This window comes from Aulostomus chinensis, chromosome 16, assembly GCF_037954235.1.
Source record: "Aulostomus chinensis isolate RoL2024-O1b breed Wild chromosome 16, RoL_Achi_v1.0, whole genome shotgun sequence".
Lineage (NCBI taxonomy): Eukaryota > Metazoa > Chordata > Actinopteri > Syngnathiformes > Aulostomidae > Aulostomus > Aulostomus chinensis.
Window position 1 is genome coordinate 3,528,984 of NC_141335.1, and position 24,052 is coordinate 3,553,035.

Sequence of the window (24,052 nt, forward strand, 5' to 3'; positions counted from 1 at the left end):
AAAGTGAAAGTATCATTCTCTCTTGTTGCTTCAGCTCTGGTTTTCAGCTTTTTACTTTTTATTTCTTTTCTAAATTCCGGATAAGATGGAATCTATTTTTCCCATGAAAGGAAGTTGGGAGTGTGACGACATACAGGGGAGGGAAACTTCATAAACAGGATGCATGCACAGTTAGAAAGCTGTGCATTGAGACAAAAGTCAGTACAAATAAATGAAGAAACGAGGAATTTGTCTGACTGGAGGCTGATGATGTCATGTGACAGCAGTAACCAGGAAAACGCCGCTGGTCGATGCTTGTTCTGCCCTCCAACATGGCCGCCTGTCGTTGCCGGTCCTCTGACCTCACAGGAATGTCTTTGTGCGGCAGAACGAGGCAGAACGTCAGTGTGAAATTCATCACTAGAGCGTCACAAGTTTGAACCCTGAGCACACGAGCAGCTCTGGACTTTGTGACTTCAGGTTTTAGAAGTCAGAGGAAACCAGTTTAAAAGCGGCTTTGAGGGCGGTAATGCCGTTTGCATCAGTATGAATCAGACGCCATGAATATCTGTGTCTGCTGACCCGCCAGTGAAAGCAGATAAAAGCCAGATATTTGCCTGTATTTTTTTTTTTTTGACAGCGTGAACAGAGCTGTGCACCCCCTAGAGGACAGTTTGGGAAGCTCAGGTTTTGGGAGTGAAACGAGTCCAAAGTAAGTTTTTATGTTATTCTTCCACAAAGGGGCAACTGGTTTTCCTGGACCCCACAGGGGCCCCCATTCCTGCTCCCACACCAGTGTTTGAATTCAGTTTCTTTGCCCTCTTAAATCTAAAATGTCACTGGTTCCGCCCTGCTACACCCTCCACCAACCCAACCCTATCGGGCTGCGCTACTCTCCTCCACCAAGTTTCCTAAAAGGGGTCTCAGGAGTTTGAGTGTAAACAGACAATGGCCCCCTTGACAGGACTCACAATGAACACTAGCAGCCAAGCAGGAATAAAACCGATCAATAACATCTGGAATCTACTCTCGATGAGTTTCGTGTTGGCGAGGGGCCCGTCCCAGACAGAGGAGTTCTCATGTCAGCGGTCAGACTCCGCTCTGGCTGGATGAATGGTGCGTTTGGTTCATGGTGCGGGTCGCCCCGAGGGCCTGAGCCACGAGGAAGCCAGATGATGGCAGGAAATGCGGCGTGATACCCAGCGTGAAGGCGGAGAGCCGGCGGGAAGAATGTGCTGTCAGATTACTGAAGAGTTTCTGTCAGCTGCGGAAACGTTTGGTCCATCTGGGGTGTGTTTGCTGTGACCTGTGACCTCTGTAGCCATGGTGGCTGGTAACGCTGGTGGTCTGGAGGGGGGACGGTTCTCTTGGTCCGCCTCAGCTTCAGGGAAACGGGATTGAGAGTTTGGAGCCGAACACGTTCCAGTAGGTGTCGTCATCTAGATTTGTAGTGTGATTATGAAACCATTATTCCAAGAAGAATATTTCTGTAACCTTAAAACATGTCCTGCAGGTCGTCAGTGTTAAATTATAATCCCAAATTATAAATTAACCTCCGCTGACTTCATTTTTCTTTTCTTCACACTGAGTCTGGAGGCTCGGGACTTATCATGGATGAATGACAGCTATGACAAAAAGGGTAAAACTGAGGTTTTACAGCATAACTCTCATTATTTAAGATGGATCTGCGGGAATGAGGGAGGAACCGGAATATTCCAAACTCGTGGACCTACTTGTCTGGTCGCCGAACTGAATTCAGTCCAGGTTCAGTTCCTTCTTGCATGTCATATTTTGAATTTTTATAACAACAAAAACACACCTAAAACCATCGCCAGCATGTTAATACATCTGACCCTCAGATAAGAGGACGCTCTGGGTTTTCTTGGTGTGTGTGTGTGTGTGTGTGTGTGTGTGTGTGTGAGAGTGAGTGACCTTTACTCTCATTTTATCAGTGAATAATCTACCTCGGTGTAACAGTTTGTGACTAAAAGATAAACAAAGTCTGGGTGGAGTCGTCACCCTTTCGATATCGAGGTCAAAGGTCCAATATCGAGTACACACAAGTGTTGTGTATCGTGTTGCATCAAACCACATAGCAGTTGTGGTTACGTGGGCTGTTGCTTTCTTGGTTATTGTTCATGTGTAAACAGACCTTTCCGTGTGTGTGTGTGTGTGTGTGTGTGTGTGTGTGTGTGTGTGTGTGTGTTGATGGACAGCAGCAGAATCAAACAGGAAGTGCTGGCAGGGTTCTGACAGGATGAACATCCACACAACAGACTAATATTAGAGTTCAGATATTCTCAGGATGTTTGGATGTCTGCTGTGAGCGGCGAGCTCGTAGAAAAACTCCTCCGCCGTGCTTCCTCTCCGCGGTGTCGGAGCGCAGCGAGATGCTACACCTCCTCTGCCTGTTGTGAATTCTTTTGGTCCTGGAACTTGAGATTTTCAGCTGCATCGTTCACATTCGTTCCCTGGTCAGGACTTTTCCTCTTAGCCGTGCAGCTCGTTAGCAGGTGAAGCCAGAAGCGGTTTAGTCTACGGCTGCAGGTGCAAGCTCGCCGTTGGCTGAGTGTGTCTGTCAGTGTTTTCCGCCCCTCCCATTTTTGCATGCTGCACTTCTCAAAGTCTCCCTCACGACGTGGAACAAGAACGCCTTCACAATAAAGATGGGTTGTAGAATAAAAGTCATCTGTTGGGGTCATTTCAGTGACTGTTATTAAAGATGTACAGTAGGGCATCGTTCCTGCATCCCGGTCTAAGCTCCGCCCACAACGATCGGTGTACAGTAATACACATTCTATAGCAGAACGATGACAGCTTGAGCCAAACCGGACGTTTCTCCTTGCTCCGTGGTACTCAACCAGAAACGTGGAGCGCTGCCGCCGTCAGTCTGCTGGCGTGGGAGTGTTGAAGCAGACAGCAGCCTCAGAGCCGCTGATCTGACGCTGATAACCAGGATCCAATTTACACTCAGACGTTCATTTATATGTAAAATAGGCTGCACAAGACTTTCACAGATTAAATTCATAATGAATCAAGTGGATGATTGATTGATCAACTGATCATGAAAAGAATCATTACCGAGGCTGAAGGTGGTGCCCTGTCAAAGCGCCGTTGCTTCAGTGCTTATTATATTTTTGCAGTTTGTCTGAAATATTCTGTTTTTGTTACCTCCTACAAACCTGACAGTTACGGCACGTCTGACACTGATATTTTCACCTATTCACCATAAAAAAATCGGCATAAACGCTGACACATCCTGAGGCGTCGGTCAGCTCTGCAGTGGTGGCGGTCCTTCTGAGTTTAGAGAAGATTATTCTGATTCAGAATCGCAGAAAATGGCTTTTATTTATTTTCTCCTTCAGTCGAATTGCATCCTCAGTGTGAACAGGCACCCCCCCTCTCTGTGTTTGCCGTCTCTCTCTCTCTCTCTCTCTCCTCCCACCCTGCCTCTTATGCTAACCAGTCGATGACATCACCTCTGAAAGCCCAGGTTGTGATTGGCTGCTGGGAGGAGTTGCCGCTCCTGCTGGCGGCCCCTCCCCCCCTCGACTCTCCCTGGTCTGAAGGTGTTTTCAGTGTCTTAGAGCAGCTGCTGCTGCACACCGGAGGACAAACCGTTCATTCTCTTCCTCCCTCCATCTCTCCCTCCTCTCCCTCTCCATTCCGCCTCCTCGCTGCGCCGCTCTTCACGCTGGATGGTTGTTGAATGGAGCGCTGACGGAGGCTGAGGTATGATGTCTGAACAGAGCAGATGGGTGCGTGGAGAGAAGACAGAAGCATGATGCCGCTGTCGCCGCCTTCACCGCGGTACGTCTGCTGAGCAAGCGATTCCTGCTTCCACACTGGTGAGACACAGAGAGAGAGAGTCAGGGCGAGATTGAGTCGGCTTCAGCGTCTCTCAGCCTCGAGGTTCTTCTCAGGAACTGAATCGTGTCTTCTCTCTGTGGACGCTCCATCTGGGATTATTTCTGTCTGGAACTCAGGTTTAATTCTTTTCAGAGACCTTAAACCTCTTGAGACCTCATTGGTTTGTCTGGAAGCGACTGGGTTTGTCGACTGGACCCACCAGAACCCCCCTGGAAACACACCTTAAGTTCTACGCTGCTGAAGTTCATCCTGGTGCAAGTTTATTCAACTGGATGTTGTTCTGTTGAAACTGGAGCTCCTTGAATCTTTCTGAGTATCTTCCTCTTGTCCTCGATGTGTCTGTGGACTCGTCTCCTCTAAATCTTTCACCTTCTTCTCTGGAGTTTCATCATGGAGCTTCAAAGTGCCACCACTGCTCTCCCCGGCCCCCTTTCACCCGGCCCGCTCTCCCCTACCTTGGAATACGCTGGTCCGTTATCGCCTTCATCAGGGGGCCCCATCCCGTCCCACAGTGCTAGCCCAGGCCGGGGTCCCAGCCCTAGCCTCAGCCCCATCAGGGGTCCCAGCCCTAGTCCAGGGTTCTCTGGACAGGCTGCTTTCAACTACAACCAGCTGGAGGGGAGGTTCAAACAGCTCCAAGGTAAGAGGGATGTCTATGGGACTCGCCTCCGGGAAGATTTCGTTTGTTGCTCTTGGGCTCAGGAGAAGTTCCATATCTTCTTCTTGCAGTTGATTAATTTGCTTTCTCACACTTGGAAGTGTGTGTTTGATGTTCTTTTCCAAACGCGGCCTTGAGGGAGTTAAATAGAAAGATCTTCATGTCACTGAAGCAGCCTCAGGAGGTCCAGGACCACAGAGCCTTCACATGAGAGCAGCTGTTCCATCGGCGAAGCTCTGCCAGCGGAAACAAGGCCACCAAGTTATTGTGTCTTTTTAAAGCCAGCATCAAAATAGAACACGCCTATTTTATCATGCTGCGACCACAAATCAAGGTTACGTAAAAATTGTTGAACAGACAATAAGTACCAGGGCTGCGAGCGAATGAGCCGTTTGTTTAGCTTTGGGAGCAGGTCTTGTTGTTGGTTTTGTCTCCAATCGGTGAGTCGGATCTCAGCTGGTGGTTGAGAGATTGCTTGGTTTGACCGCCATGCTGTTCATCTGCATTCATTTATTGACTTTGTGATAGGATTTAACTGCTTCTTTATCCTAAAAAATAAATAAATAAAACAACATAACTGGGAGTGAAATTGACTTCATGAAAACAGCAAGTCAAGAAGGTGATGCGCCGGCAGCTTAGAGGTTGAGGTTGATCGAACTCAGAAATCAAAGTATCAATGAAGTAAAATGGGGGGGGGGGGGGGCGTGGCCGCATGAGTCAGCAGCTCCGGCCGTATCAGACCAGAGCTCCACCCTGCAACAATCAGGCAGTCACGTCAGAGAGGAAGCTGGTCAGCTACGCCGGGGCTGCTGGGTAATTTCATCTGAATGATGCGGAGTGTTATCTTCCTCTTCCTCCACACCCACATTGTTTGGGAGTCCTTCCTGCAAAGCCAATTAGTCCTGTAATCAGTCAGGAGGCTGTGGGCCGCCTCGCGGAGCTCCACTTAGTTTTATTAACAGGGATTGATTCATTCCTGAAAGTATTTCACAACAAAGTTGCGACTCTTTGAATATGGGTGTCGTGACTCATGAGATCATAAATAGTTCAGAGACCAGAAAGCCAAAGGAAAAACAGGGAAGGCCGAATGGTTTTGCTGGGTGATAAAGGATGAATGAGGACGTAGCCTGGATTTGTGTGGAGAAGCTGTGGAATGTCCCGCCATCCATCTGTGACAGAAACATGAAAGTATCAAGTGAGCGCTTTTCCTGTTGGTGACGACCCCCTCGGGGGGGGGGGTCGGCCTTCCTGTAGATCCTTCTTCATTGAGAACGAAGCCTTCAGACTTGTGTTGAAACTGTGCGGGGGGGGGGGGGGTGCTGTGTCCGTTGCTCCAGGTGGGATGTGAAATCTGATCCAGTCTGAGTTAGTGGCTCTAAATGTTTGTCAGCTGACAAAACTTACACACACACACACACACACACACACACACACACACACACACACACACACAGTGGTTCAGAATCATGTGAGACGTGATTTTACCGCGGTCGAAGGTTATCTCAGTGGCGTTTAATTCACATCTCAGCCTGGCGATGGTGACGTAGCAGCAGGGGCATGCGCTCTCATCCTTAAGTCGATAAACTGCGACCGCGGGTTTGTACGTGATGGTAGCACCTCCAAATGTGATGTCAAGCTGTTGTGATGCAACCTGGAAGTCTTGTGACACGAGTTGCTGACGGGTTTTTACGCACCAATGAAAACACGGCGCCGCAGGAACTATGTCCTCATCTTGAAGATGAATGTGGCAATGAAAAACAGCCTAAGTTAAGCAACCTAAACAGGTCAGAGTTCATTTGGCTGAATTTCCTTTGTTGTATTACTGTAAAGAACTTGACCAGATTTGTTTCTAATCATGGAACCTCATCAAAATCTCTGTTTCTCAAAATCGGGAGGAAACATGAAGGGTGACTCTTTCCTTGAGAGGAAATCTGTCAATCTTCTTTATAAAAATTTGGAAAGAAGTGGAATAAATACATACAAACCCTTTTTTTTTTTAACTCTCCATAAATGTTCCCGATACTGGAAAATTACATATTGACTCATTAAACTATCGACTATTATAAACTATGCATATTGACAGGTTTCTCCACATCCTGCAGCTCAGCCAAATATTTGCAGGTTTTTGTCCTGTGACTCCGCTGAGTCAATCATTGCCTCGCAGTTTTGCTGAGCAGTGCAGAGTTTTACGTTTTTAACTTATGAATTCATAATTATTATTTTTGCAGCTTCTTTCTTTATAAATGCCGTTGGTGGGAAAGGTTTTGGACTTGATGACATTATTTTAGTTGCTGAATCCATTTTTTCCCCCCCTCACATTGACATTAAATTCCTGATGTTCCCCAACTCGTGTCCTTAGAGTTCTCTCTCTGGAACGATTACTAATGCAAGAAAGAAGCTTTCACAGACTTGTCAACTGATATTCTTGCTCTACAAAACGTGCTTCGGCCTCTGGAGGAGAAACACGTGAATATCTGATGCTCGGAAGGCTGATTTTAGCTGAAGGCTAATGGAGCCGGCCACCTCATCGACGTGCCGATGCCCAGAAGCCTTCTGATATGCTGCTCTTCTATAAAAGTCGCCGAGCGCCAGGAAGTCAGGTGGTTGGCGTTTGATGAACAGAACACACTCTCACACACTCCCTGCGTGTCGTTGGGGATTTTTAACTTCCCGAACAGACTCTAGAAGAACCTCCACTCCAGAATCAAAGCGGCTGTGTTGTGCTCTTTCCCAGTAAGTTCTGTTTATTGCAGCTTTCTTCTTTTTGTGGGAAGTGAAATACTACAAACTGTTTTTACACCTCGCACCTTTTTTACTGCACGGATGGACGGGTTCCCTCTCGTGGTACATGACTTGTTCATGTCCTGGGTGTTTGTGCAGACCCTCGTGAAAGCGGATTTAAGAACCGTTCACTGGCTGAGTTGACTTCTAGCTGGAAGCTGCATTGCGCTCAGAACCCGAGGAGTTAAGAAGCTGAACACAGGAGGTGTGGAAGCAGCACATTAACGTTTACATTTGGAACTGACAAGACACGTTGAAAGTACTTTTTGCAGTATTGTAGTAGAGTTCCCTGCTGCCCTGGATTGTGTTTGAGCCTCCCTCCAACCTCTGTGACCACCGTCACACAGGTGAGCCACGTCTGAGAGGATGTAAATCCATGCATCACCCCACGTGTCTGGGCTGCTTCAGACCGGCGCCCTCATTCATTCATTCATTCACTCATTAATTCATTCATTCCCAGAGGCCTGATGAATATTGAAGGGATCCGTGATTATTGCACTGCTAAGAGCCTCAGACACGAGGAGCCTGAAGAGAGCTGACGAGCAGCACTTCCTCTCGGTTAAAGCGGCTATTGAGCGACCCGCCCCGGTTAGAGTTGAAGCAATTATGGAGGGAAACGAGTCATCAAATGATCGGGTGAAAAGGCTGATGGGAGATTTGAGTTTAGGCTGATTGATCCCCGGAGAAATGCCCCTGGAGAACCTGCCTATTAGTTTTGATGTCACGTTTGTGAGAAATAATTGGATGAGTTAAACAGACAGCGTGTGACAGAAGAGACTGTCAATCTGTGAAATTAGCTCCGCCTCTTTTTAGATCGACTCACATGGGCACACAAAGGAAACGCCACCATCATACCTCTGTTTTCCCATCATTCCCCTCTCGTGTGCTGTTGTTCTGGAGCCAGCCAATCAGAGGACATTTTGGGAGTCTCTGAGCAGTGTGTGTGTGTGTGTGTGTGTCTGTGTGTGTGTGAGAGAGAGAGAGAGAGGGGTGGGGGAGGATTAATTGAAGCGAGGGGTGTGTCTAACAAGATCTGGAAAGCATGAAAACATCCAAACCACATTGTGTGATTGTATTCCTGTTGATGATGCGTTTCTGAGTGTCTGTCTGTCCACCGGTGGCTGGTCCTCCTGCCGCCGCCCTTCCCTTCTCCTCTTTCTTCTCCTCCTCCACCTCATCAATGTTTCATGAGCTTCTGCAGGGCGTCTGTCGTTGCCCCCATCGTCCCTCCCTCCGACCTTCCTCTTAGTGGAATTAAAGCAACACTTCAGACGTCTGGTCCTAATAAAACTCACACACAAAGGGAAGGAGAGACGCTTTGATGCTCCATGATTAAGAATTCACCCACGAGTGTGGGATTGGAACCGTTAATCCTATGTTTTTAATGTCTTTGGTATCATAAAACAAAGCGACCTGAAAATGCATCAAGTGTCCAAACGTTTCTCACCTTCGCTGGGAAGCTCACACGGCCGCTTCATGCTGATTAATCAGAGGTGGTACAGTCAATAACAACAGGCAATATTCCAGAGCCGGAATTGTTACAAGAACCAGAATGAAATACAGTCTTTAAGTGACTGTGTCTCTGTTCCCTCCACGCTGACATGAAGTCACACCTCCGGGTCCATAAATCTGTTTCATGGCTTCCTGAGGTTCTCTGTCTTTGGTGAAATTGGCTCATCGTCTTCTCAAATTCATATTCTTCAGCGCCGGCGTTTGTGGAAGTGCGTGATGTGATTCCTGATCGGTTCCCTGCAGGGATTAGCGATTATTCTGAGTGTCAAACACCGGAGAGCAGAGAACAGTTGTTGCGCATCCGTTCATGAAGGCTACAGTGCAACGTCGCTGACATTCAAGCTCTCAATAGCTCACGCAAGGCTCGGAAAACTCCCCGCGGGCAGGTAAATCTCTCTTTCGGGTTCGTGGCTTGGGGAACATTCCTGCTCTCGAGGAAGGATGCGCACCGAAACCGGGGACTAGCCACTTCCTGTTAGCCGTCTGCTAGCTTTAATGTGAGTAAATAATTAAACCCAGTGGCTCTTCTCGACTTTCCAAATGTTATCAGACCAAATGGATCAAATTCTGATCAGGGAACGAGTCATCACTCCGCAGGGGTTCCATGACCCTCCAAGGCATCAACCAACACCGTCCACAAGACCGTCGTTCAAAAACTAAATATTTCAGCAACAATTCTGAGTTTCTCGGGTCCTGTTATACATCAAAAAGAACATTCTTTCATGTGATCGAAAAACACAGACATATGAGACGTACATCTGCTGCTAGGCTTGCATTTCTTTGATGCGCATGGACGAAAGATTCTGGTGAAGCTCCAGATTCAGACGTGTAGTGAAGGTGCAGCCGGCGGGTGTGACTTCCACGGCGGGAGAGACGCACGGAGAATGGCGTTATTGTTTAGAGCTGAAGGTGACATGAAGAAGTGGTTGAGGAAGGAGCGCGTGTGTGACAGTCTGAGGAAGAACAGGGAAACCACCGTGTGTGTGTGTGTGTGTGTGTGTGTGTGTGTGTGTAATCACGTCTCATTCCATGCACAGTTTTTCAGCATGAAAGAGCTCTTTGATGGGGACGCCTCACTGAGCATGCTCACAACAGCAGAGAGGGGGCGGGGCATTCTGAGCCAGGACATGGTGAAACGTCAGAATGTTGAAAATACGCTCGTGTGTGTGTTTGTGTGTGTGTGTGTGTGTGTGTGCGTGCGCACGTCTGGTGCAGTTTTGTTGATTAAACAACAGAAACCCTCATGATAAGATCCATATCGACAGGGATCTTTTCTATGAATGATGATCTCATCTCTTGTTGTGGATCTTTTTTTTGGAGGCGTGAGCCGAGGTGAGGAGCTCTGCGACCATGAGGAGAGTTCCTGGTTACCTCTGTGTGTTTGTGTTTCTCTGGCACTCTAACAATGTTTCATTAGCTTGACAGTGACACACACACACACACACACACACCCATGTTTATTAAGTCACTGATGAGGAATTTCACTCATCCAGCAGGACGCCGCTGACACGGCGGTGAAGTTAGCACTGTGACTGTAATGAGGCGTCATCAGCTGAGGAGGTGTTTACCTCACTGTTGATTTAGAAATGTATCCAAATACCGAAGGTCTCCATTAAAAAAAAAAAAAAGTTCATCATCTTAATTTATCAAAACGGAATGTTAGTAATTCACAGAAATAAGTGAGATAGAGACAATCAGGATATTCCAAGTATTCACGTCGATCTTCTCGGCCGCACGTCGTTGATTCTTCCTGATAAACGTGTCACCTGGCGCTCGCTAACGCTAATCAGCGCCAAACCTGAGAGAATCTCCAACTTCCTTCACTTCTGCTAATTTTTTTCTTTTTTACACTTCCAAACTGTTCTCACTCACTGCCGCAGCAGAGGCTGTTTAATGGAGAGCAGCTGTTACAGAAGCACCTTTAAAGCATGTAAAGAAGGGATCCGATTTTACCTGTTCCCCCACCCCCACAAAAGAAGTGTGGGGATCAGCCGGGAGAGGATCCGGCCCTGTGAATCAGCTCTGGTTTCTCTCTCGTCCGTGAAGCTGAAAAGCCTGTTTGTGTGTGGATGAGTTCAGTGGGGACGTACGAAGGGAAAGAAAGCGGAAGGACGGAGGCATGGGGTCTTCATTTAACTGTCAGGCTGTGAAGGGAACAGCAGGCCACAGACACACACACACACACACACACACACACACACACAGCCGCACAAAAACTCCTCACAACTCTGGAACTGTTGGTTGGGTTTTGGTTTTTTTGTTTTGTTTTGTTTTTCCTTTTTTGCACACTTAAGTCATGTCATGGAGGCGGTAGAGGCGAGCTGGAGTGAGACCCGTTGGACTGATCTTATCTGTTGTCTAGGTTGAGTTTTGTAATGGTGTGTGTGTGTGTGTGTGTGTGTGTGTGTGTCCATAAAAGGTGTGAAGAGCTCTTCCTTGCTCTTCCATGTCGCTTTTGCTCGGAAGTTCTTAGGACTGAACGACACGACCACGACTCGGTTTCACGGTTATTTCAGACTTTTATCTAAATTACAAATAACTGTCACAGGGATCGCGTTAACCACAGTAACGATGATGAGAAAGTGACAGGGAGAGGTTTTAAATATCTTTCAGGATGTAAAAATGCGTAAACAGAAGAATCATCATCATTCTTGTGTCATTATTCACATTTATGTTGGAAACCATATTGATACGGTGACATGTGCTGCTTTGCTTCATCACTGGCAGACGTCAGATTCTGATTTCAGCCTAGAAGGTGTGATAAATTGTCTCAGCTGTCCTGGAGGTGGATTCATGGCCCAGCACTCGGTGGATTTATCAAGCTGGGGTTCTCTGAGATGCAGTTGCATTCAGGGCCTGTAGTTGAGGCAGAGATCTTGTTGAGTCTCACTGCAGACCTGGACAAGACCCAGGGCGGTCGTCAGCGGCTGAGGCTGGACGTGACGAGCAGGACATGTGGGATCAGTCAGTGTAGCAGTCTGATAATCAGTCGGTCAGTGTGCTGAGCAGACGGCCCTCAATAGGCCTCTGTTCCTGACTCTGGCTGACTGGCTCCTCCGGGAATAAGCTGCCACACTCACACACTGCCTCCCTTTCACACCCACTCTCTTATTACGCCCTGAACACGGCTCACTCTCATTGGCTGGCTCTCACACGGGCTCAGTGCTGCGGGCTGTGATTGGTTGGGAGGACCGGCCCGTGTCCTCCTGACGCTCGCTTAGTTTTTATTTGTTTACTCACACGCTTCACACAGTTTCTATTTGAATTCCTGCTCATCACTTTTTTACCGAGGGCGTTGCACTCCGTCACCCCATCTGATTATCTGAGGGTAGACGACCCGTCAGCGCTGCCTCAGCTCTGTGTGTTTGAAATAGACAAGAGGAATACACACACACACACACACACACACACACACACACATGCGCACTCTCACACTCATTCTCAATACGGGTAGTATTTGGCCTCCCAGCCTCTCCTGCGGGAGACCAGGAATGCTAGAATCCTGGAATTACAGAAGTGAAAGTGTGTATTTTCATAAGGTTACGTGTGTGTGTGTGTGTGTGTGTGTGTGTGCGTGCGTGCGTGCGTGTGTGCGTGTGTTTGCTTAAGGTCATGCGATCCACATTGAGTGACTCAGGGTTTAAAACATGCTACAGACATGGGAGACTGAACAGAGCTCTGTGTGTGTGTGCGTGTGTGTGTGAGTGGAAACAGATGTCCGATATGTTCAGTCGTCCTCTGGCACTCGTGCTCAGACGAGGACATTTTGGTGTTGAGGGTGTTTCTGTTTCCGGAGTCTCAGTTGGAGAAATTCTAGACCGACTCAAGTCTTAGTCCAGGCTTTAATTTGTCCTGGTGTTAAAGCAAGTACAACAGCTCCACCAAAACAAGGACGAGCTTTTTCTGAACTCCTAAAGTTCCCTCTGATACAAAGGTAACTTGTTAGAATCGGTGCGTTGCCACCCTGAATTTTTTTTTTTCCACGCATTTACATTTGTACATAAAATAAAGCTGAGAGGAAACAATCGGAGGAAGAGGAGAAACGGGTGTTGAATAAATGATGAACCTCAGTCCCTGTCGCCTCAGCCGCTCTCCTGTGCTCTTCATCAGGAAGTTTTAGATCCGCCCAGTTGTTCCAGTTCCTTCTTTTGAATTCATTTGCGGTCCGACTGGATCTTCTCCTGACAGTCCTGGGAGAAACTGGAATGTCGTGAATCTCTTACTGCAAAACCGATGTGTTGGGATGCTTTTTTAGCTGTAACTTGTATCCCGAGTACTCTGATGCGAGCAGCCTGGGGGTGTCGAAGGTGGAGGAATCGGTTAGCAGCACAACCTCAATACGATCGTACGATTCATCCAGCGAGCATCATGAGTGTAATGTATACATTCCTGCCCGGTTCCCCTTCAGAAGGATCCTCGGTGAGTTCGTGGGGTTGATGACACCTCAGGCGGGACGTGAGCCAGGTCTGCCTGAGCACGGCGCCCGTTATGACCCGCGCCTCTCGTCCTCTGACGCACTCCTGACCTGCGTAGGAAGACAAAGGGCTCGCGCAGTTTTCGACCTCCAGCGATGAGCGTTTCGTCTCCGGTAACTGGCATAAAACGCTAAGGTAGCACCTAAGGCCCGTAAATACGCCCTCATAAATGAATAAAAGGTGTTTTATTGACCCTTTCATGTCCTCACAGCTTCTCATCATAAACACCGAGCGACAGTTTCGTTTTTTCATCTTGGCTCATTGTTTCGTTGTAGTTTTTTCATGAGTCATAGTATTTAAAAAAAAACAACAAAACGAAACAATCATCGTCCATGTGAAATAAAAGACTTCGTCATGTGTTTCTACGTGTAAGCGCCTCTTCCTGGAACAAAAGAAGTCGACGCTGGTGTAAATTGATGCAGGCTACATGTTTACTACTGCGCCCAAGAGTCGACCCTCTGACCCCTGAAGCTGACTCAAGAGATGTGTCTCCATGGTAACGGCCCCGGTTTGAATTGAACGTCTTTGTCCGGCTTCTGTAGATTCTAAAATCTCTCTGGGATCTGTGTGCGACTGCGTGTGTGTGTGTGGGGGGGGGGGACGATGGAACCTGCACCTTAATTATTCGGGTGAACTGAGGAGTTCTATGAGAATTAGAATGTTTCAGCTGAAACGACTTCCAGTTTCATCCTGGACCCACAAGTTTGAACGACGGTTGGGGGTGACGGCTTGGGTTTGGGGTCAGATTAGGTTCTTTGTGTGTGTCCTTTTCATTGTCTGCTGTTCCTTTGGGGATTTTCTGCCCCGAGCTGAACCTCTCAGGCAGACCATCCTGTCTTGTGATGATGGGACGTCCTGACCTTCACCTAATCAATAAGTGAAAGAAGCGGATTGGTGGAGCTGCTTTGGGTGGACCCGGCTGAGGGTGGGGGTGGGGGTGCGGGTCTGTCTGCAGGGTTAGTTCAGGACAGAAACGCCCGGGGGAGGGGGGGGGTGCTTAGGTGTGTGTGCGCGCGCGCGCGTGTGTGTGTGTGTGTGTGTGTGTGTGTGTGTGTGTGTGTGTGGGGAAAAAGCTCTGTTATGAATTCTTGTCATATCAGGGCCTTGACTTCCCATGATGCATTACAATTGTTCTCTGTGTTTGTGTGTGTGTGTGTGTGTGTGTAAGTGATTAATGAGGGAGTTGCATTCACACAAGACAAACAGCGATGCACCTCACATGATGCTCAGGCTGTACATTCCTCATCCTTGTGTGTGTGTGTGTGTGTGTGTGTGTGTGTGTGTTTTGCTCATTGATTTATTATTTATCCTATTGTTCCCATGGAGACTAACAAGGCCACACCCATGCCCTGTGTGTGTGTGTGTGTGTGTGTGTGTGTGTATTTCGTTTACTCAGGCTCAAGTTAAGGTCATCCTCGTGTGTGTGTGTGTGTGTGTGTGTGTGTGTGTGTGTGTGTGTGTGTGTGTGTGTTATTGACCTATGTAGAAACCCTATCAATACAACCCTGTCTACTCTTTCTTTTGCTCACACATTGTGGATTCAGCAGTATCTTTATAGGCAGCAGAGGTAATTGAAGCCATTGACATTGGGTTTTGCTTAGCTGTGTGTGTGTGTGTGTGTGTGTGTGTGTGTGTGTGTGTGTGTGTGTGTGTGGCAGAGCTTTAGCAGGTCAGATCTATTTATTTAGCTCGATGCTAACGCTTACCTTTAATAACCTCTCCTGAAATCATCAATAACGTCAAAGCTTTTATAACCAGAGCTTCTAATTACAGTTTCTCGTTATCATAATTAATTCAAATAAATACTTTGATCGTTACCTCCAATCTTCTCTTCATGTTTATCCATCAGGAGATGTTGATTTACTTTTCACTGAGTCCAAAGCAAAGTAGTCAGACGTTCTGAGGCCTCCACCTCATCCTGCCTTCACACACACCTTACACACACTTGTGTTTCTGTTGACACAAATGGCTGTGTGTCGTTGTCCATGTATAACTGTACCTTCTGTAATTTGTTCTCAGAGCTGCGTTGAAGTGTCCGTGTCCGTGGCCAGTAGAGCCGACTGTGATTCTGAATCAATGTCACAAACCTTTCGCCCCAAAATTCTCTCTAAAACCTGTCAACCATGTTCCAAAAACCTGGAAAATTAATAATAGTCGATATAACAATAACACACACACACACACATGCTGCATTCGAGACACTTTCCTGTGTGTCAACACCTTTTCCTGCATCTTCTTTTTTCAGCCCAGGAAAAGGAAATCCGACACAAACATTCACCTGTTTACGTCTGTTTGTGAGGACCCCCACTGACAGCCCCCCCACCTGAACCTAAAACAAGACTTAAAACTGCCTTTGAAGGAAAAATGTCCTCACAACAATGATTAAAAACTCCATTTGAACCTAACGCAGATGTTCAAGCACAAACGCACGCGCACACACAGACACACACACACACACACACACACACACACACACACACAGTAACTCATTAAAGGAAGCGTGAAGATGGAGATAAGATGCTCCACTTATCACAACACACAGCTTCTCAGACTCTGACCCTGGATAACGGACAACACACACAGAACTCAACACACACAGAACTCAACACACACAGAACTCAACACACGCGCACGCACACACACACACACACACACACACACACACACACACACACACACACACAGACAGATGGTAGGATGGACGAGTAGGCCCAGGTGGGACGAGGCCTCAGGGCAGACCCAGGACCAGGTGGAAGGATTTAAACCTCCTTGCTGGCCTCATTCGCTTCTCTTGTCTGCTGGGCTATCACCCCCCCCCCCCACACACACACACACACACACACACACACACACTCACACGCACACACATCACCGACTGCCGCGCTTGTCTATGTGCAGTTAAAACGTCAATGAATCTTTGACGACTCTGAGGACACAGTCAGAATCAACATTTTTGCTTTTAAACATCATTTCCAGGAAACGGAGAACACCGCGCTTTCTGTTTCTGTTCAGTTCTATATCATAAACATTTGTAATAAATTGAAACCATGAAGCAGAAGATGGAATCACACAAAGCGTCGCTGTCTTCAGTCGTGAATGTTTCCTGCTCGCAGACGTCCTTACTCCTGCTCACATAGTTCCAGCAGCTCCAGTTTGATATCTGAACGCCTCCCCAGTGTTTGTGCCCAGTGATAAAATTGCTGAAGCCCAGGCAACACTGTGGCTATTGTTCCGCTGCAAACGGATGGGGACACACACACACACACACACACACACACACACACACACACACACACACACAAGGTCACAAATCTTGATGATCGCTCACGTGTAAGTCTTATCACTTTCCCTCCAGAGTGCAAACAAAGCCACACGAACCTGCTTTTCTTTGGTGTGTGTGTGTGTGTGTGTGTGTGTGTGTGTGTGTTTGATATAAACAGCGGTGTTGCAGGCTGCAGGTGCAGCTCATCTAGTAATTGAGATTTAGTCTGCTCGGTCACAGGAAACCTCTCCCTCACAAACACTCAGATGTGCTCTCCAGGAACAATGAGATGATGGGATGCAGATCTCTGACAGAGGAAGCACGTTCACGCACACACACACACACACACAAACACACACACACACACACACACACACCTGCATGGACGACTTTACCCTCAGAGCTCTGAACACAATGTCATGAACTCCATGTCCTCTCACTCGCCTTTTCTTTCCTTCTCATGCGTGTTTAATCATCCAGCAAGGACAAGTGTCACACGTTCAGCCTCAGCTGTGCAGATTTCACGTGTAGTGGCAACAACTTTCCAATAATCAAAGTTGCAGAGACAAACAAGTTGCTACAATACAGCTTTTTGAGAATTCACAAATAAAGCTACTGGATGAATACCAGTGTTGTGTTGCGAGGTGAATACCGAGCTGCTGCGTCACCTCTGACCCAGTGAGGAAAAAGCTGCCCGTAGCTTAGCAGTGATGATGCTAACACAGACGGCACTAAGTTAGCTACAAAGGTAGTGAGACGTTCGAGGTGGGTGTAGAAATCAAGAAGCCATGGTAGCGTGTTCACAAAAAAAAACCATGTCTGTAATTTACTCTCAACATCATTTTCCGTTCTGTCTCTCCACCAGATGAGCGTGAGGCGGTGCAGAAGAAGACATTCACCAAATGGGTGAACTCCCACCTGTCCAGGGTTTCCTGCCGGATCACCGACCTCTACATGGACCTAAGGGATGGACGCATGCTCATCAAGCTGCTGGAGGTCCTGTCAGGAGAAAGGCTGGTGGGTTTGCATCACCCTTAGTACTTTTATTGTGAAAGAGGAGCAGAGAAAGGAAGGTTAACTTTTAACTCGCACTAAAGCTAACCTCCCTCAGCTGATGCAGAGGCACCTGGCTTCGGTTTTGTCCAGTTGTGGCATTTATTCTCCATAAAACTGGCTGAAGTGAACACATGCAGGTCCATGTGTGACGAATGCGTGGCTTATTTATCTGTAGTAGTTTTATTTTTGACCACAGATGAAAAACTCACCGTCTGCACCAACCAGACTGTGTGAGTTCTTGTTGCTGCAATGCGAGAGCGACAAGCCGAGGTAGCAGAGCAGGTGCTGGGTGTCTCTGCTCTCCCGCTCTTATCTGTTTGTTCTGTGTCTCTGAAGATGAAACACTGTGGTGATTCTCACACTCATTGACCTGCAACTGCAACACATTCACTGGCCTTTCAACCCTGAACCGTCCACCCAGCGGCAGCTAGCGTGGGGGGAAGGGAGAAAACCTGAGATTTAATTCGAGCTCATGAGATGCTGCAGGAGCAGATTAATTTATTTTACTGATGTGTTGCTGTCTGGTTCGATTTGTCCGCAGCAGGAGCAGTCGACCTGTGAGCGGGGAAATTGTGTTAATTATTCAGGTCATAGGAACTGACGGAGCCCAAAAATGATAAATGCTTTTTTGGGAGGACAGCAGGACGTAAGTGGGTTCTATTAGCAATTAGCCTGCTTCAACCTGGTCAATGGAGGATTTTAATTTTTAATTGGCTTTAATTGAAGCGTCTGTACCTCCTGAGACGTGGACAGACATGGAGGTGCGTTAACTCTCATGTTTAAGCCGTGTCTCTGTGTGCTGAAGCACGGTTTTGGGATCATTGTGTTGTGCGGTGACTTGAAAGCAGGCCTAGCTTGTAGTGCTGCTTTCAAGTACTAAAAGCTAGCTCGGATTTCTCAGTACTGGAGAAACTTCTCTTAGAACCAGAAATTTCACGTTAAATGACGTTCCAGGTGCACGGCACTCTGCTAGCTCTCATATGAACTGATCTGAACCCAGGAGAGGATCTCCAGTGCTAATCTGATACCTGTGCTGCTGCCATTTTGGGCTGAATACAAACAGCGTTGATGACGTTGATGGACGTGATGGCTAGGAAGCATGATGATGCTAGACTGGAGCGATCATTAGCTTCTGGTCCGTGGGAGTTCTTCGACTGAACACGGCTGCTTTGATTTGGTTGGATTTCAGGACAGGAAGTGGATTGCTGCTCTGCTGCACATTGAAAATAACAGAAAAGTAGAGTACAGTTTTATTTGCATATAGAGTGGAGAAGCTAAATCTGAACACATGCTAATGCCAGGTCAGAAAAGAGCCTCAGTTACTGCTGTTACTATGGTAACAGTGGTACATTACCATCGGGCTCGCTGCTCTTTGTCTCTCTTTACTGGAGGACATTTAACTCACTCAGACGTCTCAGCTAAAGTCCCCCACCGCCTGCCTTGTGACTTCCAGTGGTACGAGCCAGAATCTCCTCTTTCTTTTTCTTTCCTCTTCATGGCGTCTCTGCACATTCTCTTACACTCTTCCTCCTCCTCTATGCTGCCATCCGGCCCTTTCACAACCTGTCAAACACACGCCGAGAGACAAAACAGCCTCACAACGTCAGCCATAAATTCGCATTCATGCTTTGATTCCTCCGGACTTTTCTCAAGTTAACCGTTTTTAATTTTTGCACTTTGATGGCGTTTAGATGCCAGTCAGGACAGATGGCGGCGAGAGGAAGAGGAGACGAGGGAGAGAGCGAGAAGAGGAGAATTATTTTAAAAAAACAGAAGTTAGGAGTCACATATAGAAAAGAAGTGGAGAGACAGTAAAATGTGGAGCAGAATGGCTGGAGGAAATCCCTGTGGGGGGTGGAGAGAGTCGTGAAAGGAGTCATTGAGAAACTTTCAGAGTCTAAATGGGGCCAGAACGCCTCCAGGAGCAGCAGAAGAATCTGAGAGTCAACGGATGGTTCTGCTCCGCCAACAGAGCTTCTCAGGGATAACTCTTCACTTTCTTTGAAGATCTTTTCGCTGGATGATGAAAGTGCATCCGCCTTCTCCAGCCTGTCTCCTCCTCGGTAGATTCAAGGATCATTTGAGCAAACCTGAGCTCCGGATGTTTATGGTTCTAAACTACTAGCAGGGCAAAAAAAAAAAAAAGTAACAAGAACCGTTCTCATAGTCATTGACGTTATACATTGCTGCCACAAACTGATCCCAGGGGGCATCATGTCTCTCCCCTTAAAGAGCTTGTTGTTGCCTCTGATAAGCCCGGATTGTTCCTCTTATACGCCGCCGTCAGGGATCTGTCGCCGTGAGAATCGACCAACTTACTTTAAACCGTTCACAGAGTTCTCCCCACCAATCTACATGTTCCAAAGCCCAAAAATCACTTTTGCAGCAGGAACTAAAAACTGCTTCAGTGTAGATTTTCTCACAAACCTGCATCTTCTCTCACAAAACTGGAATTTTAGAGTTTACCCACCATTTTTATCCCCAAAGCCCTCGGTTGGTGTGGCTCAGAGGTTCAGCTCTCGACAGATCCGAGGTTCTTGAACAGACGCTGTTCATGTTCGCGTCACTTCCTCCAAGTTATTCTGTGTCCGTCCTGCTGGCTCTTTGAGCGACTGGGCTGTTATTTTGGTGTCCTACGCACTGATGCCAGATCAGCCAGGTAACGTCAGCATTTTGCACGACTCTTCATCGAGTTTTTCTTAAAATAAAAATATTTGTCGTGTCGGGTTTCTCCTCCTTTCTGTCAGGCACCTCAAAGGTGGTGGATGCCAGCACATGTGGAGCCTCGTTGTGTGGCATCGGTTTGGAAATACAAAAACCGACAACAGGTGACCTGCAATAAAGACGGCGGCGTTTCCTGAGGATGCAGTCATGACCTGTACAGCTGCAACTAGGAGCTTTTGGCCCATAATGTGGCCCCCTTAATCCAAAAAAAAAAAAAAAAAAAAAGAGTACTGGACCCCCTGAACTCAAAAACATGTAAAGCTGCCAGCTGTTGTTCAACGATGACTCAGCATGATAGCGCTGGTCTCCTGTCAGCTCTGTAGTGTGTGTGTGTGTGTGTGTGTGTGTGTGTGTGTGTGTGTGTGTGTGTGTGTGTGTGTGTGTGTGTGTGTGTGTGAGATGATATGTGTTTGGTTTTATGGCTGAAGACGCTGATCCTGACATCTCTGTGTGGTTTATTGTTGGACTGCAGTCGCCAGCAGACAGCAATCCAGAATGCGTCTGGTTGGAGTCCAGATGCTGAATCACTGAGTGACACCGGCTGATGTTTATCTGACTGAGAGGAAAAGCAAAGGCAGGAGTGTTGCTGTTGGACGGCGTCCTGGTCGTGGTGTGGACGGTCAGTGGTGGACAGGGGACGTGCGGCGCGGACGTCCTGCAGGACCATGTCTCTGCCATTTACTATCACTGAGCTCTGATTCTTCCCCTCCTGAAGGTTGGATTTCAAACCTCACCGGAACGGAAAGTCATAACAACTACAAAAATGAGAACAATACTGCTGGTGTATAAAGCTCCTCCACTGTGGCAAAGACCTAAAAAGATTAGTTGTGCTCTGTAGTAGCCGGCAACGCCACAGCTGGATGCCGCTTGTCGCGGCTCCAGCTGTGGCGTTGGGTGGAGGCCACAATCTAGTCAGCACGAAAGCCTCATTCAGATTTTTGTTTAATCCAGTCCAGAGCTCAGAAGTGGGTCATTTTTCACCTCTGCCCCAGTAATAATTACAGTACACAGGCCATGAGCTGCTGAAATCCCCCGGTCGTTGTGGTCCAGGTCCAGAGCCTCGTCCTTGTGTTTTACACTGGCTCGTTTCAATTGTCTTGTAGATGGAAGTTCGCTGACAGACATGAAGGAAGCTGATGTATTGGGGAACAAGTTCAGCAGCTGCGTCACTCTGATCCAACGCGCGTCTCTCTCGTCTGCGGTCGTCACCGTGTTGCTTAACGGCGCTGTGAAGCAGCTCGGTGTCTCATGTATTCTGTGTTTTGCGTTTCAGCCCAAACCCACCAAAGGTCGGATGCGGATCCACTGCCTGGAGAATGTGGACAAGGCTCTGCAGTTCCTGAAGGAGCAGAGGGTGCACCTGGAGAACATGGGCTCCCACGATATCGTCGACGGCAACCACCGCCTCACCCTGGGCCTCATCTGGACCATCATCCTGCGCTTCCAGGTAAGACCACATCCCCCCCCAGACAAGGGGAACCTGTGGACGACTACACGGGTCATCAGGTAGATTTTAGAATCCTCCTTGAATCCCAGAAGCCTGAAACATTTTATCACAATTAGTTTGATGTTGTTGTTCTTTTAATGGCGCCGCCCAGATCTCACATCCCTAAATGAGTCCAAGAAATCAGAATATTTACGGGCCTCATCAGGCTGTAACAGTGCGACATTCTGCCTCCTCCAGTTTTCGGATATAATTAGCTTCTCTAAATCTGCTCTCTTCAGGGACATCGTGTCCTTCCTTTGATCCTAAATTAAATAAAATACTATTCATGCTGAGAAGAACACGACTTGTGTTGTGCAAGCAAAAGGATTTTTTTAAAAAAGCGTCAGGGTCTCCTCTGAGGTCATCGTCGCGAGTGTACTTGAGTAAAAATTATCCTTCAAATCGTGTGAAGTACACTTACTTATTGAACACGTTCAAAACCTAAAAGTGCCGAGCAAAACTTGTGACATTAATAAAAATAACCTCCTAAAACCTGAGTGGTTACCGGAGAACCAGACAGAATTTTCAACATCTGCTGACATCTGCATTTCCCTGAGGACCTTCTGCTTCTGTGTGACTCGCCTTTGTCCTCCTCTTCATAAAATATTCATTAAAATAGATTAACAGTGCCTAAAATGACAAGGGTGTTGCATCAATCCTTGAATGGACGACGTAAATAGTCAATTATTCAACCAAGTAAACGTAATTTATGACTGCACACCTCTGGGAGGCCCAGAGAATCCAGAATAACAAGGTGTTGCAGAGTATTTAATGGTCGGAGAACAACGGGAAGTTGTCAATTAAAATATTTCCCTGTGTTTTTGTGTGGCTTCTCTTTTATTCCACGGCGAGATTACGGTCTCACACGCGCTCATCATGTCCGTCACTAAACATTCAGTGCTGAGCCGCTTCGCTGATTTCAGTAATTAAAGCGCGGCATCCTCGCTGTACTGTATGTTGACAGGGTTGTCATGTCACTCGGGGGATGATGTCATCGTCAGGGACAGTGAACAGTTGGGGGAAATGGGTGAAAGGATTTAGCTTTTATAAGCCAGGAGGATTAAAAACTCTTTTTAGTCGTTTTAAATCCTGCGGAGGAGGAACGAGGGTGAAATGGAGTCGGCCGCAGATTGACAGCAGCTGCAGGAACACAAGCGTGTGTGTGCGTGTGTGTGCGTGTGTGTGCGCGCGCTGGACGTGCTCAGGCAGTGTTGATGTTGCCGATTTGTGGCTCAGATGCGACTTCTGCCTCTGTCAGACTGAACCTGACGGATGTCAATCCATGAAGGTAAGACGTCTGTGTGCGTTCGCATTTTTTTTTGTCTGAGCGGTGAACTGGGACGCCACTTTCTACTTGACCGTTGACCTTTTGTAGGATCGCAGGACAACATTGAGGAGTCGTTCCGTGATGTGTGATACGAAGAAGCAGTTTCCTTGAGGTCCAGCAGAGGGCGGTCTCTGCTTGACCCGCGGCGGTTGACCTGTCAGTCGGCAGAGTAAATCAAGAGAAAATCAAGTTTACGCTTTTTTTGGGTGGTTTTGTCATCATAACAACCTGAAAAAAAAACAACTCGTGGATTAACGGTTAGAAGTGTGTTTGGACCAGATGTTAGCGAGGGTCTGCTCAGGCGTGTGTGACAGCGAGGCTGGTTTTAGCCCTGACGTGGGTTGAAGATGAAACCAGGTTTACATGCATGCAGCTGTGTAGTTTGCAGCCTCATGTCAGAGTGGGTGGATTACGCACGAATGCTTGCGGCTCACGAAAAGAGACATGTGAGACTTTATAGTGCTTCTGGTGTTGGCTCGTCTTGATTTGCATCGTGTTACGCGATGAGGGAGGAAGCGCTTTTAAAAACGGTATGAACTGATAGAAAAGTGCTGCGCAAACACGTTTTTAGTCCATCAAACACTCAGTAAAGCTTTCACTGACTCGATAAGAATGGGGGACGAAAGTCACTGTGATTTGTGAGGTGTGACGGCGTTGATCAGGCCGGGCTTGTGTCTGCTTGTGTGTTCAGATCCAGGACATCAGTGTGGAGACGGAGGACAACAAGGAGAAGAAGTCGGCTAAAGATGCTCTGCTGCTCTGGTGTCAGATGAAGACTGCAGGGTGAGTCTGCAGACATGCAAACAAATCCACAAGTTTCAAACCCTCATGAAAAAAGTAACCAGTTGCCACCTCGTCTCGAAGCAGAGTGTTGTTCTCGAAACGTTGAGGCAACCTGCAGATCCATTTAAACCTCGTTTGC

At 47.5% G+C, this 24,052-nt stretch overlaps 1 protein-coding gene across 4 annotated transcripts in view; it reads left to right on the top strand.

Moving 5' to 3' along the window:
• Positions 1-24,052, top strand: part of LOC147247168 (spectrin beta chain, non-erythrocytic 1) — a 92,454-nt gene that overhangs the window by 37,762 nt on the left and 30,640 nt on the right. For 2 of the 4 annotated variants that reach the window (XM_086181125.1, XM_086181126.1), the window contains exons 3-5: positions 17,403-17,554; positions 21,591-21,764; positions 23,822-23,913. In XM_086181125.1, coding sequence (XP_086037251.1) covers positions 17,403-17,554; positions 21,591-21,764; positions 23,822-23,913 — 418 coding nt within the window. Of the gene's footprint in view, positions 1-3,595; positions 4,490-17,402; positions 17,555-21,590; positions 21,765-23,821; positions 23,914-24,052 lie in introns of those variants that run through there. The other 2 variants (XM_086181123.1, XM_086181124.1) reach the window with 2 other exon arrangements.